General features: G+C 36.2%; 4 protein-coding genes across 4 annotated transcripts; 1 reads left to right on the top strand and 3 right to left on the bottom strand.

Moving 5' to 3' along the window:
- Positions 1-298: 298 nt before the first annotated feature.
- Positions 299-4,344, bottom strand: LOC143465012 (pyruvate dehydrogenase E1 component subunit alpha, mitochondrial-like). Its single transcript, XM_076963126.1, has 10 exons — positions 4,206-4,344; positions 3,680-3,810; positions 3,388-3,481; positions 3,131-3,257; positions 1,774-1,958; positions 1,617-1,690; positions 1,374-1,524; positions 1,200-1,267; positions 935-1,043; positions 299-557 (listed from the first exon to the last, which is right to left on the bottom strand). The coding sequence occupies exons 1-10, from the start codon at positions 4,260-4,262 to the stop codon at positions 387-389; spliced, it is 1,167 nt and encodes a 388-aa protein (XP_076819241.1). The 5' UTR covers positions 4,263-4,344; the 3' UTR covers positions 299-386.
- Positions 4,337-5,151, bottom strand: LOC143465013 (small ribosomal subunit protein uS13). The gene has a single exon (XM_076963127.1). The coding sequence runs from the start codon at positions 5,106-5,108 to the stop codon at positions 4,650-4,652; it is 459 nt and encodes a 152-aa protein (XP_076819242.1). The 5' UTR covers positions 5,109-5,151; the 3' UTR covers positions 4,337-4,649.
- A 489-nt stretch (positions 5,152-5,640) lies between these two features.
- On the top strand, positions 5,641-8,698 carry LOC143465994 (ribosomal oxygenase 2-like). The gene is made up of 8 exons (XM_076964565.1): positions 5,641-5,995; positions 6,338-6,516; positions 6,857-7,049; positions 7,161-7,353; positions 7,429-7,580; positions 7,648-7,807; positions 8,154-8,371; positions 8,473-8,698. The coding sequence occupies exons 1-8, from the start codon at positions 5,729-5,731 to the stop codon at positions 8,638-8,640; spliced, it is 1,530 nt and encodes a 509-aa protein (XP_076820680.1). The 5' UTR covers positions 5,641-5,728; the 3' UTR covers positions 8,641-8,698.
- A 295-nt stretch (positions 8,699-8,993) lies between these two features.
- On the bottom strand, positions 8,994-9,950 carry LOC143466022 (signal recognition particle 19 kDa protein-like). Its single transcript, XM_076964597.1, has one exon. The coding sequence runs from the start codon at positions 9,870-9,872 to the stop codon at positions 9,456-9,458; it is 417 nt and encodes a 138-aa protein (XP_076820712.1). The 5' UTR covers positions 9,873-9,950; the 3' UTR covers positions 8,994-9,455.
- Positions 9,951-14,407: the final 4,457 nt, after the last annotated feature.

The raw sequence follows: 14,407 nt of genomic DNA, 5'->3' as shown, positions 1-14,407 counted from the left end.
TATTGCGAATCTGCATCTTTTTACCTTCTGTACAATCAGTGTAAATTATTTGTTACAATGTTTTAGTTGGGAGCTTTCAACCACTTATTTGAACTGCCCCATGCCAATAGGTGGGCAGTACCGTGTACTTTTAACGTGGTAATTTTAGCTACCGTTGATCGCCCCGGCATGATAGCGGTAAACATTGCCTTCGCATCCGTATCTTTTACACAAAAAGTACCGGGACCAAACTACTTTTTAAAAATATTATTGCTACTGACTACCCGCAGCAGTGCCTAGCGCAGTGCCACAAAAATGCTTGCAATATTAATGTGTATTTTGAAACAACATAAATACAAAAATCTGAACTTTTTTACTGTAAATAAAATTTTGAACCAATAAAAAAACTATATATTAGCTTCGTGAGGAAGCTTTTCGAAAGCATTACATGATCTAAACGACAACGGTTTATCAGTGATATAGATATCGTTGGCCAGCTGTTTGAAATCAGGCTCAGCTGAAGCGAGTGCCTTTGCCGTTTCCTCTTCCACATGTTGTTTTGCTTGTGCGTCTATGGCCTGAAAAATTATTTGAAAGATGTGACTAAGAACGTGCCTTTTGGTTATAGCATGCAATGACTGAGCAGCCTTTTAAATAATAATTTAATTTCGTCAGTTATAGTTTCCCTTCAGTTATAACCTTCTTACTGCAAGAGTGTTTTAATAGCTTCATTTATAACACGTTAATTTCATCAAGTGGATGGGGTATAATTCTTTCATGTATTATTTGCCAAGTAATCCTATCTGTCACAATACAGTCAAAAATCTCAAAATTCTTTAATATTGTATTTGAAGTATTTAAACTTTCAATTTGCTAACTCAGATAATTTCTTATGAAGAAAGTAGCTTCTAACGATTGTTTTAAAGAACATTTTTATGGAATACATTTTCATTACCTTGATATCGTCTTTACTGACCATGTCCACTTGCAGAAGTTTGTCCCTGAACGTTGTAATTGGGTCAAGACTCTGACGAACCTCCTTTACTTCATCTCTTGTTCGATAACTGAATGAAAAGTTATTTGAATTATTATATACAATAAAAATATATATCCCCCTGACAGTAACAATCGGAATAAACATTTGATGTAGCCAGATTCTGATTAATCATTTTGCTTGAAATCCCGCAGCCATATAATGCAATATATCTGTGTTGACCTACCTTGTTCCAGGGTCACTCATGCTGTGTCCGTGGTAGCGATATGTGACAAACTCCAGGTTGACGGGGCCCTAATTTGAAAATAGACGCCTTAATAACAACAATCATTGGTGTATTGCTAATTCATAACATCACAATTTTCCGAGTAAGTTGGAATTTACAAATTAAAAATCTCACGTTCTCCAGCACATATTTCTTTGCAAACTTGACAGCTTCTCTGACAGCCAAAATGTCCATGCCATCCACACGAATACCAGGCACATAATCACCTCTTGTATAATAATCTACGCTGGCTGAAGCACGATGGACAGCAGTGCCCATACCATATCTGATAAGCAATGTGTTTGTTTTATTAGTGGGAGTCTAAGAAAACAAAGAATTGGTGTAGTCCTGTAGGTATCCTATTTGTGGTGATCATACCTGTTGTTCTCACAAACAAATATGCAAGGAAGGTTCCAAAGTTTAGCCATGTTGAAGGATTCGAAAAGTTGGCCCTTAAAGTTAACAATATGGACGAAGTTAAAGCTACATAACTGCTCCACTTTAACGAGATGCAATTAAAAAGAAGGCTTTTTACCTGATTAGCAGCACCATCACCATAGAGGGCCATGGCGACACTGCCATTGTTTTTGTACTGATTTGCAAAAGCAATTCCAGCTCCAAGGGGTACTTGGGCTCCAACAATGCCATTCCCACCATAGAAATTATAATTATACATATGCATGGAACCCCCTTTACCTTTGGCACATCCCAATTTGCGACCTATTTTTTACGAAAACAGCATCAAAATTGGACAAAAATTAAACAATGTAACTGGTAATCAGCGTTTCTAAACACAAACCATTAAACCAGGGGTCACCGAATATTTTTTCACAACTTGCCAAGGTGAATGACAAGAGCAGGCAGTATGTAATCCTTTTCAACACCCCTATTTGACATGTTTTAACTGGGCAAGCAATTGCTCTAATTGCGTCGCAATATTTTACTCAACTTTAGATAGCACGCAATAAAAAAGCCATGAAATGATACCTGGTTGATCAATGTCATGTGTTTTTTAACGTCAGTGAGCTCTGTGCTACAAACCAAGCGAAAATTGTAATTTAACCATTAAATGTTTGTCACTTTGCTAATACACTTGTGGCACTGAATTTCAATTTTGACATTAAAAAGTGAGATGCAACATATTACATCTGCTGCTATTTTTTCGATGATGTATTTTAATCATGATTTGCCTACATTTCTTCCCATGAATGTCCAAAACTGTTTAGTATTTTACAGAACCAGTTTGAGGCAAGCACAGGTTTCATACTATTTTACATAACAGCCAAAATTAAAACAAAACTGAATAATCCTTTATTTAGCTATTAATTTACTTCATTTCAAATCTATGCTCATTGCCAACTGCACATATTGGGCAGAGATTAAGAAGACATGAGATGAAAAAGAAAGCAATAAAGAGGAGATTACTAGTCATGGTAAAATAAGCACTTTCACCCTGGTAAAGCATTAATCTGATTGTTGACACGGTGTAAGGTTGGTCATTTTGTTTAAGGCACATAACCATGCATCAAATACATGGCAGCCTTGTTTACAGTACATCACAATGCCTTACTTTCAGAAGACATGAGATGAAAAAGAAAAGAAAGCAATAAAGAGGAGATGACTAATCATGGTAAAGAATTAATCTGATTTATATTGACACGGTGTAAGGTTGGTCATTTTCTTTAAGTGTACTAACTTATTAAGGCACATAACCATGCGTCAAATACATGGCAGCCTTGTTTATTTACAGTACATCACAATGCCTCACTTTCAGATTATTTTTGTTTGCAAAATTTAACGGTTGTGGTAGGTTTCATAAAATTACCTCATAAGCCCAAGCATAGTGATACTTCCATTCGACCACAATACAATTACTTATACAGGTAACATACCAAATAACTCGGCAAGAATGGATGAGACAGGAACTCCTCTGATATAAGCCCATCCATGGGCCCGATATGCCGTTATGACATCATCTTCAGGAGTTAAAGCAGCCTCAGTACCAACACAGCAAGCTTCCTGGAATAACACGATTACGTTGGTGTATTTAAAAAATATAATGAAGCTTTGTTGAATTGGGCAGCAGTGGCTGGTAAAGAAGCAAAGGAATGATCAACACTGAAATGAAAGTCAATCAAAACTTAATTACTTGTCCATCATATAGATGACAGAAACCTCGGATTACTTTCTGCTTGTATAACTGGTCAGCTTTGAGTTCCATTCGCCGAATGATTTGCATCTGGCTGTGAAAATAGAAAAACAATGCATTACTAAATTTCAAATTACATGTAAAAAGCAGTAAGGTAATAACTTGTACATTTGTGCACAGAGTTTTCGTATCAAAACAAATGAAGAATCTAGCTGTACATTATTCCATCAAAAATTACTCTCCAGTTATTTTTTTATCAAAAACTCTTATAACATGTTTAGTTGGGATTTACGTGTAGTAATTAATGGCATCTTCTTTTGTGACAGTTGCTTCTGTAGCGGGCCCCTCCTCAAGTTTATGAAGATCAAAAGGTTTCAGGGGAAATGATGCCTCTGTCGCATAAGATCGTGATGCGCATGTTACCTGCAAAAGTAAAAACAAATTTATAGTTGCCTACATTGCAAGTAGGACACTCAAGTTCAAATAAAATAGGGCACCAATTTCAAGACATGCACTTTAATTGATAATGCATTATAAGGAAGTTCGACTAAAAAGCTTGTCAAGTGCGCGGTTGCTTTGTTTTTTTATCAAGGAAATGTGCAACTTTTACAACCTAGGACTGTCGGTCTGACTGTGTATCAAAATGTGCGTGAGGGTGCTGCAATTTTTGCCCAAAGTGTGCCGTTTAGGTTGTAATCGAGCGGCTGATAAATCCGACACACACTGCAAGCTTTCTAGTGTGGCACAATAGAAGTTCTTGTTGAAAAAAAGTTACTGTATATAATGTTTAAAATTAAGCACACAAGAGAATGAATTACCTGATTTATAAATTTTATGCTGCTCCTAAGTAATTTCCCAGAGCAATAGAATGCCATTGTTTTTCAGCACACAACTTGTAATGCCAAAGTTAACTAATTTAATCTTTTACCACATTTTGTAAGAAATAAGGTCTGAAACGTGATTCACAAAACAAATAGTAAAACTGGCGCATATGCTAAAATGACTGATTCAAGATTCTACGTAATTTACAACAGTATTCGGTAAAGTATTGCAATAAACAATTGCGTCAACAAAATGCCAAGTCAAATCACAAGATGTACGCAAAAATGCAGCGAAGTAGTTTACCCACTTGGTGATACCAGCATATACGTGACTACGAACAGCATAAAATGTTGAAAACATACATAAGCAAATGAAACAGTCAGTTTCACACACACACATCAGTTTCACTACAATCAAGTGAATAAGAAAATAAAGAAGTGTTACTTCTTCTTGGACACACCAACGGTGCGACCACGGCGACCAGTGGTCTTGGTATGCTGACCACGTACTCTGAGACCCCAGTAGTGACGCAGACCTCTGTGGGCTCGAATTTTCTTCATCCTTTCAATATCTTCACGAAGCTTGTTGTCAAGCTGGTTAGACAAAACCTGGCTGAATTTACCGTCACGGACATCTTTCTGACGATTAAGAAACCAATCTGGAATTTTGTACTGGCGTGGGTTCTGCATTATCGTAATTACACGATCGATTTCATCATCCGTCAATTCTCCAGCGCGTTTGGTCAAATCAACATCGGCTTTTTTGCACACCAAGTTTGCAAAACGGCGACCCACACCCTTAATAGCGGTCAAGGCAAACATGATGTTGCGTTTACCATCGATATTGGTGTTCATAATACGCAAAATATGCTGAAATTTCTCCGGTAATACCAACGACATTTTTCCAACGTGCCCTGTACCGACCTCAGATAGAAAAGAACTACGAAACCCCACAATGCTCTGTCTAGGTTACGCATCACTTATTTTACCGTAATGACGTAGAAAATTAGTTTCTTTTCAAGGTTAAAATATTTTTATTGTGGTTTCTAGTACAACTAAGAATAAATTAAATAATGAAGTGTAAAGTTAAAAAATAACATTGTTTAACGTAGGGAGGGATAACTATGATTTTTTTTATTTTAAGCATGAATTAAATCTTAAATGAATGACCAATGATATAACCAAATATGATATCATAATTTTTTATCCCGAATGAAAAAATCTTTGCATTAAAGCACTTCAAATGCTACCAAAGTTAAGACTCTTAAATTAAAGTAAAAAAAAACGAAAACACAGTCATAGATCAGATACTTGTGGCAATTTAGATTTCTATCTTCAATGTTTTTGTATCACCGCAACATTGTGGACCTCAGACACGTGATAACTGATAAGTGTAATTCTACCATAGATGTTTGCATGTATTCCCGTGATTGGCAAACAGATTTGTGTTTGATGTGAACGCTGATATTTTCATTGTTTTTAGACAAAGTAAGCATCACATTGGTTTACTTACAAAAAATATGCGTAATGGTGATGACACTCCCCTCGAGCCCAAGGGAAACATCAAAAAGCGAAAGGGGACCGTAAACGATAACAACGATACCAAGAAAAGAAGCTCAAGCTCTTCCCCTTCGCTACTGACAGAAATTCCTGCAGTTAAATGTCCGCTTAACTTCTCTTCAGCCCAGTCTTTGCTCGAATCCCTGCTTGGACCAGCTTGCACTTTGGATGAGTTTTTTGCTCAATATTGGGAAAAGAAAATTTTGTTGATAAAAGCAATAGAACGAGTGAGTTGTTGTGCACTTTAAGATACTTACAGAATAAACAATAAACATAATATGCAGCCACATGCGTTTAAACAAGCAGCTTTTCTTGGTTTGTTTATTATAATTTGCCCTGAAGATAAAGATGTTCAGCGTGCACGTTGATGAATGTTGTACTTGCAGGTGCCACACTTTTAACTATAGCATGGTGCATTTCTATACTAGAACGCTAGAGTTTTGCTACCCGAATTGCTGAACTCAAGTGATTTGGTTGTGAATTTCTGCACTAGGCGTAGATCCATATTTACTGCTTTGTGTGGTTTGTTTTTTTATTTTAAATTTTTCGTGACAATTGGTATTTTGAAGAATACATCAGATGAACCAAACAAAGCCCAGCAGTTTGTCGAGTATTTTGGACAACTTTTTAATTTGGGTATTCTTGAGGAAATTATCAAATCTCATCACCTTGAACACAATGTTGATATGAATGCATGCCATTACGTTAATGGGAAAAGGACTAATTCCCAGGATAAAGGCCTTATTAAGTAAATATTAATGTGACAAACTGTAAATGTTCCCAGTTAAGAAGTTTGTTTTCAGTACACTGGATACAAGTTGTGCCACTTACAATGTGCAACATGCATAAAGGTAGTTTTTTGTTGGTAAATTGCCGCGTCATACTAATTTCCCGCTTAGATGTATGTTTTATCTTGTGCTGCAGCCAATTTAGTAGTGGAAATCATTTAAACAATTACTGTTTATAGTTGAAAGCCTGAAATTAAATTTAAATTTGTTGTGTGCATATTTCTCGCGAGTTTTAATCATACACAACTCTTACAATCTATATAAAAGTTACCATAGCATGATATGTTTCATTTTTTAAAGGTTGAAAGACGTGAATCTACAATTTAATAAAAAGAAAAGAACATTGCAATTTCATCAGCCACAAAGATTTTGTGATGAATTCTGGAAAATGCAAGAACTAATGGAAGTCTACTTTGGTAGTTTGGTTGGATGCAATATTTACATGACCCCATGTGAAACACAAGGCCTTGCACCCCACTATGATGATGTTGAAGTAATTAAGCGTGAAGCTTATTGTTTATACGTGGTTAATATTGAAGAGTTACCGGTAATAAGCATGTATGTAATTGTAACCAGCAGCACTGACATAAAAAAATGTTTCAAGGTATTTATCTTGCAACTGGAAGGAAGCAAACGATGGAAACTTTACTCTCCATTAAAAGAGCTGCCAATGGATCCTAGTGAGGACTTGGATGAAACTGCAATGAAAAAAGTCAGGTTAATCTCAGAATTAACTCTAAATCCCGGTGATGTTTTGTATTTTCCAAGAGGAACAATCCATCAAGCGCAAGCAGTAGGCAAGATAAATTGTCAAATGTCAATTAACGTAAACCTTGCCGCTGTAATTAGTTTTCACATCTTTTGCATAATAGGTGAAGGCCATTCCACACATGCGACCATAAGCACTTATCAAAGTCATACCTGGGCTAACTACTTCATGTCTACCATGCCATTTCTCGCTGATAAATGGACAGAAAATGTGCTATCATTGAGAAAAGGGCTTCCCATACACTACCACTCTAAAGTAAGTCATAAACAAAGTTTCTTCAACTTGAGTTGTGAAAAGTTTGTGACTTGCTGTGGTGTTGCAGGTGAATCGGGATTTATTTAAACAAAAGCTTAAGCAAGCATTATATGCCATGGCTGATGCTTCAACGTCAGAAGATGTAATATACAGCACATGTGATTCAATTACGAGTGATTTTTTTGCAAACCGCTTACCTCCATTCAAATTCAAAGATGAACCAATAGGTACTTACCAAAAAATTACAAGATAGTTTGGTGATTAATTTAAGTCATTTCAATTATTTTGTATAGTACCATAATCACATTCTTTCAGCCTTCAGGAGATAACCTTAAAACTCCATACTTTACGGTGCCGCCAGACATTTTCATTGCACTTTTGCCAAAGGCTGGTATTTGCATTCTAACTGCTAACTCATTAACTCCAATTCTCCAGCTAACCCAATAAATTCCACCAAACCTATAAAAAGACTCACTCGAACATACCTTAATCCTAAGCACCAGCTCATGGATTTTAGTGAAATCTCAGTCAAGTGAAATAACAGTTATTTTTCATTGGAGATGATATTCTCAGGGAAAGTACCTTCATTGGATTCGTCTGTAAGATTGACCCATCCAAACCATGTAAGGATCTCAAAAGGAAAGGCTCTTTATGATGAGGAAGATACTCTAGACGAGGAAGATGATCTCGATGAAACTGACGATAGCAGTGATGAATGCCTTGCTGTTTTCGTTTATCATTCATTAAGTAATGATAAGTTGAATCATATGGTCGGTGAATCGAAAAACAAGGTTTGTTTTTGTGTCCTTTATATTGTAATCAATGACATTAAAAGCAATCAACAGTCCTTGTCCTAACTTATATGTTAACTGAATTTTATCTGCATTTTCAGCCCAAAGGTCTTCGTTTTGACGAAAGTTGTTGGGACAGTTTGAAGCGTTTAAGGGATAGCGATGGAAACTATGTTTCTGTGAAGGAACTTGATATGCCAGAGTTTATCGGACATGATATGCTCGTTGCACTTTGGTCTGAAGGAATTATTGAAACTAAAATTATTTGATTTTCTAATTCTTGTCCTTCATTTTCATTGGTGTTGATGTTATTAAAATTTTTGGTTATTTTGCCGTCCTATTTTTTTGGGAAACTGTAGCAGTAGTAATTTCTGTGTATGTTAAATAACCTTAAGTTAATAAACTAATTAGCCTCAAACTAGCTCATATGCAGATATGCTTCAAGCGGTTTACATTAGTGTCAACTTTCAAATTATTGATATAATTGTCCAGCTGCACAAACCTTAGTTTTGTTCCTAGGCTTACAAGATATGCCTACAAAGTCGTAGTCATAAAGTGTCTATACTCTATAGTCTATAATTCTATACCAACAAAGTTTATGCGATGCAAAAGTGAAGGCATATTTGAAACCTAAAAAAAATTCCACATTTAATCAACAACCCCTTGAAAATCTTATAACACCAATCAAAACAATTCAGTCACAACCTTTACGAATATGTATCAATAACTTCAATACGAATCTTTTCTTTTATCACACGCAAGAAAGACACTAAAGTTCATTTGGTTGGTCAACCCAACTGGCAAAAAACGTATTACAGGTATCTCATAAAAACTTTATAATCAGAGTGAACACTTTCCACTGTAGATCACACAGGTATTAAAATTAAAAACCCTGTTCAGTCTTTCAAACCAAGTGATACTGTTTGCTTGAGAAAACACTAACACAAGCCAAACAAGTAGCAGTCATATCTAAACTATTCTGGGAAAAAAAAGCGTATTTTCTTGCACAACAAGCAAAAAACAAATTGCACCCACAAGATTCAACATCTGCTATTACGAGTTCAAAATTGATTAACACTAAGAGTTATCTTCTCTTCTTTTTCTTCTGTTTTGATTGGGCTTGTCCACCATCACCAGAAGATCCCCCTTTCTGTGTTCTTGTCTTCAATTTAGGGATCATTCCACCAACATGTAACAAAAGAGCTTTTTTAGTTGGAAATCTTTCATCGATTAACGAACCATCTTCCTCCTTTAATTGCACACGAACTCTTCCTCTAAATGTCACATCGCCACGATATAATTCTCGAGGATAAAGTTTGTTTTCAACGATTGGCTTAAGGCCAAGCGCTGTACAGACATCTTTGATCTCATTGGTAGTTGGATTGTCACAGCCTTTATTTTTAGGAACTCGTCTGCCTTCACCAATTGTCTTCTTGCTGTTTAAATATGCGGGATATATACACAGAAACCGCTCAGTATTTGACAATGCTACAGCAGCCATGTTGCCTACAATCTAAGAACCAATACAGATGTAAAAACTAGAGGCACATAATCACAAATACTATCCAAGAGTAAAAATAGGATTTTAAGTTAGGACTTAGTCAATCTTGTGTAGAAGACCTAATACTGGGGTTTTACCAAAATTTTAAAAATTTAGATACCGGTAATTGCGAAAATAACTTAACATTGACCAATACCTATGTGCATTTAATTACTATGATACGTAAATATTACATATAGTATTACTTTTATTTGAAAATTTGTAGAAGTGACATATGTGACAATTTCTCGTTTAACACGTACATTTCCAAGGAAAACACAAACTAGTTTCGAACTGGTCCATCCTTGCAATTTTTCCCCATGACATTGCTGGTCTGGTCACAAAATCTCATGATCATCTTCAACGTCACCCACTGATTTAGTCCTGGGCATGTCTCAACAATTGTTCTGTGCATTTGATTTTTAAATTATTTTGTTACTGTAAAAAATGTGATACTATCTTACGTCACAGGAAAAATGTGGTTTTTGCTTACTTTGATACTTTCTTATTATTGACATGCATATAATAATGTTAATAAGTTTATTGCAACAAATGACTACGCTAGCACACCTTCACCTCGGCCACAGAAAAGGGATTTCAGTCCATGGGATGCTGTTTCTTTCATGATCAAACTCCACTAAGCCCAATCAACTTTTCTTTCTTTTGCCATTATACCTTTTAACTAAATTTTTTATTTCAACTTTGAATTTCTTAGAACTATAATTTAATGGGCATACTTCCTCGGTAGTAATTGTAAATGTGGCACTGGTCTTGTGTTAATCTCCTTTTTCTTGTCTGCTTGTTTTCACAATTTATAACTAATGTTATGCTTAGCAACTGTTGGAAGTCATTTGAGAAGAAATTACAAATGAGCATGGAATTAATACGCGAAGCCTATTCCACTGCTGCCAATGGTTAATGCTGAAATGCAGTATTTTTTGTACTTTATTGTTTATTTTTTGCCACTAACTGTGTCTGTCGGCCTGTATGCACGAGATTCATCAGCGTGCACACCTAACCTTATTATCTTTATGTCGATTTACTGCTGCCAATGGTTAATGCTGAAATGCCAATTGCGTCGAGTAAATTTACACTCTAACTCATGAACAACAATCAAGCCAAGTCATGGGAACTTGAGAAGTGGGCTGCTGATAATTCCAGTAATAAAAACACTAAAATAGTCTAAATAAATAAAAGCCAAAATAGAAAATAAAGTATTTTCCATCAAAGAAACTCTCCAGTAAGGCTGTCCCTTCAATTGGAAGGTGCAACAGTTTTTGTTGAGAAACCGTGCGTTCTATGACGCAAATCTTTGGCATGCACTGAAGCTTCAACTCTTCGTTTATTATAATTAGTGTTCAATGAACTAGTTCCAACGTTTAGTTATCATAAATCGACAAAAAGATAATAAGGTTTGGTGCGTATGCCGATGAATCTCGTGCATACAGGACGGCAGGCTCCGCACAGTTAATGGCAAAAAATAAACAATACAGTACAAAAAATACTGTAAAAACTAGCCTAATAGGCCTAATAACTGCGTAAACGGTCGAGCTTACACTCTAAAGTTAAACAAACAACCAAATAAAGAAACTAGGCCACATAAACAACATACTAGACCGGAAAGACCTGCCGAGGCCTCAGGCCCAAGCCGGATCGTGTTAAAGAATAAGAGACTTCGACCTTCCCACTTGCTGAGTCGGTGTAAGCGCTAGGGCAGTAGGCTGCTTATACTGTTCTTTTTCTGCTAAGTCAAAACCATAACTGGATCTCAGTCCATGACGTCACATGGGTGGCACAGTTTTTTCAGGAGTAGGGTTTTGTGCAACATATTAATTTGCCATTTTAGAACAATTCTTTTATTGGGCTTTTGGTTGTCTTTGCAATTCCACATTAGGGTTTCAATGAAAAAGATTTATGAGATAAGTTAAAACCAAAAAGGTTCCGAAGAGATAGTTTAGAAACTTTAGAGCAGGGGTTCCCAACCTTTTTATGTTCTCGTACCACTTAGCCACCACGGATTGTCAACACGTACCACTATTTTCAAAACAACTAATTTGATCCAATATTCGCACAGCAGCATTGTATTAATAACAATGACAGCGGGGAGCAAGATCGACAAAAGTAGCTTACTGAGTGCAGAGAATTTAGTACGGAAAGAAATAAAAGTGTTGTTCGCATATTTTAGCAACTCAAAATTAAATTGTTATACTACTATACGTCTATACTGTATATCGCATGCAACGGAGAGCTGCTCGCGTACCACCTGAAAAGCTCCCGCGTACCACTAGTGGTACGCGTACCACCGGTTGGGAACTGCTGCTTTAGAGCATACGTGTCAAACTTCCGGCCAGCTTTACAATAAAACTTGGCCCGCAATGCTATTTTATACTGTAATGAACTGGTTGTTTATCGTTCCTTAGCCTGTAAGGGCGACCAAATCACTACAACGTTTGTCTGTTGAATTGTTTAATGTCCTCGATGTAAATGAGTCTCAAGGTCGTTGTCTGCTTTTCTTAATCTTAGAATTAATTGTTCACCTTGACAAATTTATATTTTGATTATATTGAAGCCTCTTTGAACGAATACATCGAGATGAAACATTGGGACAGCTACATAATGAAGTCGACCACTTTCTAGGGTTGACTTAGTAGACTGTAACGCATTGAACAACTATGAATAATAACACACGCAATATCGGCATGCACGACATTTTTGTCACGACTTAATACGATAAGCAGAGAGTAATCGATTACGTAACGCAATGCTTTGCTTTGCCGATTTCCGTAAACAAGTATTCTATGCGGCATTCGATTTGCAAGCAATTTTATAATATCATCACAATACATTGAACTATTTCCGGCCCGCGAGATCATTGTACAGTATAACTTTTTTTTTTTCAAGCAAGAAACAAGATTATAACAAATCGCACAATACAGCAGCACAGCAGTTGCCCCATCATACGATAGAATAAATCGATTTATTCTAACGCTTGTAATCTGGGCTGCTTTTTTCTTTATTGTTTTTTAATTCTTTAATGCTTTTGCGAGGAGATGAATGAAACATAATGATATAGGAAAAGAATAATCAAAAATAGACCAGTCAAAAGTTGTCAAAAACATCAAAAACTTGGTGTTGTTTCGCTGCCTGTTCCAATTCATGTACTCGTGTCACGAAACGTTCAATCAAGTTTTATCCTTACGGCCCGCAGCGTTAAATAAGTTTTGAGTTTTGGCCCCTGATGCGATTGAGTTTGAAACCCCTAGTTTAGAGTATGACAAACATTATTTTGTTGCTGTATTACTTGTGTGAAGTATTACATAACAAACATATTCGCCATAATGACCGCGTACACTAGCGGCTATTGTTACAATGCGAGCAAGGACGATTAATGGTTGATAACTTGTTTTACTTCTGCTTTGATGGTATGAGTTCTCATTTCTCGAACGGCGTGACAAATTGACAATGCTGTTAGTTGCTTAAATCGCGTCTATGCATATTACTAAATGACTAAGATCCCATTTTATTTATTACCAGACACGAAGGCTTCCACCTTCGGGCAAAGCTTACTGAATGTTACATTGCGCAGTAGTAACCAGTGAAATCGATAACGTAAAAAGGGAGGATTGCAAACATTACATTGGTATATATATGGCACATCAGTTTGTAATGAAATGGTTGTTTATCGTTCCTTATCCTGTAAGGGCGACCACTTCAATTACAATGTTTGTCCGTTGAATTGTTTATTATCCTCGATGATAAATGAGCGTCAAGGTCGTTGTTCTGCTTTTCTTAATCTTGGAATTAATTGTACACCTTGACAACTGTATATTCTGATTATATTGTAGCTTCTTTGAACGAATACATCAAGATAAAATATTGTCACAGCAACAGCATAAAGACATGTTGCGGCGTTGAACGTAATAGCAAGAAAAGACTGATAAGTGATAACTCGTACTGCACGCACAATAACCGGGAAGCAATCGATTACGTCACGCAGTGTTATGCTTCGCTGATTCGATAGATGAGAATTCTATGTCGTACACAATCTTATATTACATTAATTCATAATATTATCACAAGTTCAAGCGAGGTAATTTATCTGAACATCATTAAGCAGAACTCAAGTCCGGTCAAAAACTGAATGCCAAGATCCCAAAATAAAATTTCAGCATTTACAAAACAACTCATGACTTGTGACCAGGTTTTTTTTTAAGGTTTGGTTTGGGTGACCGCTAAGTAGTTTTAAGAGACCGCAAGTGTTTCATTTAAATACCAAAAAATAGCCTGTAGTTGCAAGTCCAAATTTTGGGAAACCGCTGGAGAAATTTGGGGGACCGTTTCGGTCCCCCAAAACACCTTAAAAAAAACACTGCTTGTGACCGTCACAAAAGTACTAGTAAACTCAGAATTTTCGCCGAATCTGTCGAAGAAGGTTATTAATTGTAGCTTTGGCTAAGTTTTTTATCAGATGTTTGGTCCACTTCCTCCATTAAAGT

This window comes from Clavelina lepadiformis, chromosome 7, assembly GCF_947623445.1.
Source record: "Clavelina lepadiformis chromosome 7, kaClaLepa1.1, whole genome shotgun sequence".
Taxonomy (NCBI): domain Eukaryota; kingdom Metazoa; phylum Chordata; class Ascidiacea; order Aplousobranchia; family Clavelinidae; genus Clavelina; species Clavelina lepadiformis.
Note: the sequence above shows the minus strand (reverse complement) of the source record. Positions and strands in the feature narration are given on the sequence as shown.

Bases quoted from the DNA above. Each gene is read 5' to 3' on its own strand.
- LOC143465012 (XM_076963126.1), bottom strand. From the start codon at position 4,262: ATGGCATTCTATTGCTCTGGGAAATTACTTAGGAGCAGCATAAAATTT. The intron at 3,482-3,679 runs GTAAATCCCAAC...CTATTTTCACAG, and splicing joins GATGCCATTAATTACTACAC to CCAGATGCAAATCATTCGGC. The intron at 558-934 runs GTAATGAAAATG...ATAATTTTTCAG, and splicing joins TCAGTAAAGACGATATCAAG to GCCATAGACGCACAAGCAAA.
- LOC143465013 (XM_076963127.1), bottom strand. From the start codon at position 5,108: ATGTCGTTGGTATTACCGGAGAAATTTCAGCATATTTTGCGTATTATG.
- LOC143465994 (XM_076964565.1), top strand. From the start codon at position 5,729: ATGCGTAATGGTGATGACACTCCCCTCGAGCCCAAGGGAAACATCAAA. The intron at 5,996-6,337 runs GTGAGTTGTTGT...GGTATTTTGAAG, and splicing joins TGATAAAAGCAATAGAACGA to AATACATCAGATGAACCAAA. The intron at 7,808-8,153 runs GTACTTACCAAA...TGATATTCTCAG, and splicing joins ATTCAAAGATGAACCAATAG to GGAAAGTACCTTCATTGGAT.
- LOC143466022 (XM_076964597.1), bottom strand. From the start codon at position 9,872: ATGGCTGCTGTAGCATTGTCAAATACTGAGCGGTTTCTGTGTATATAT.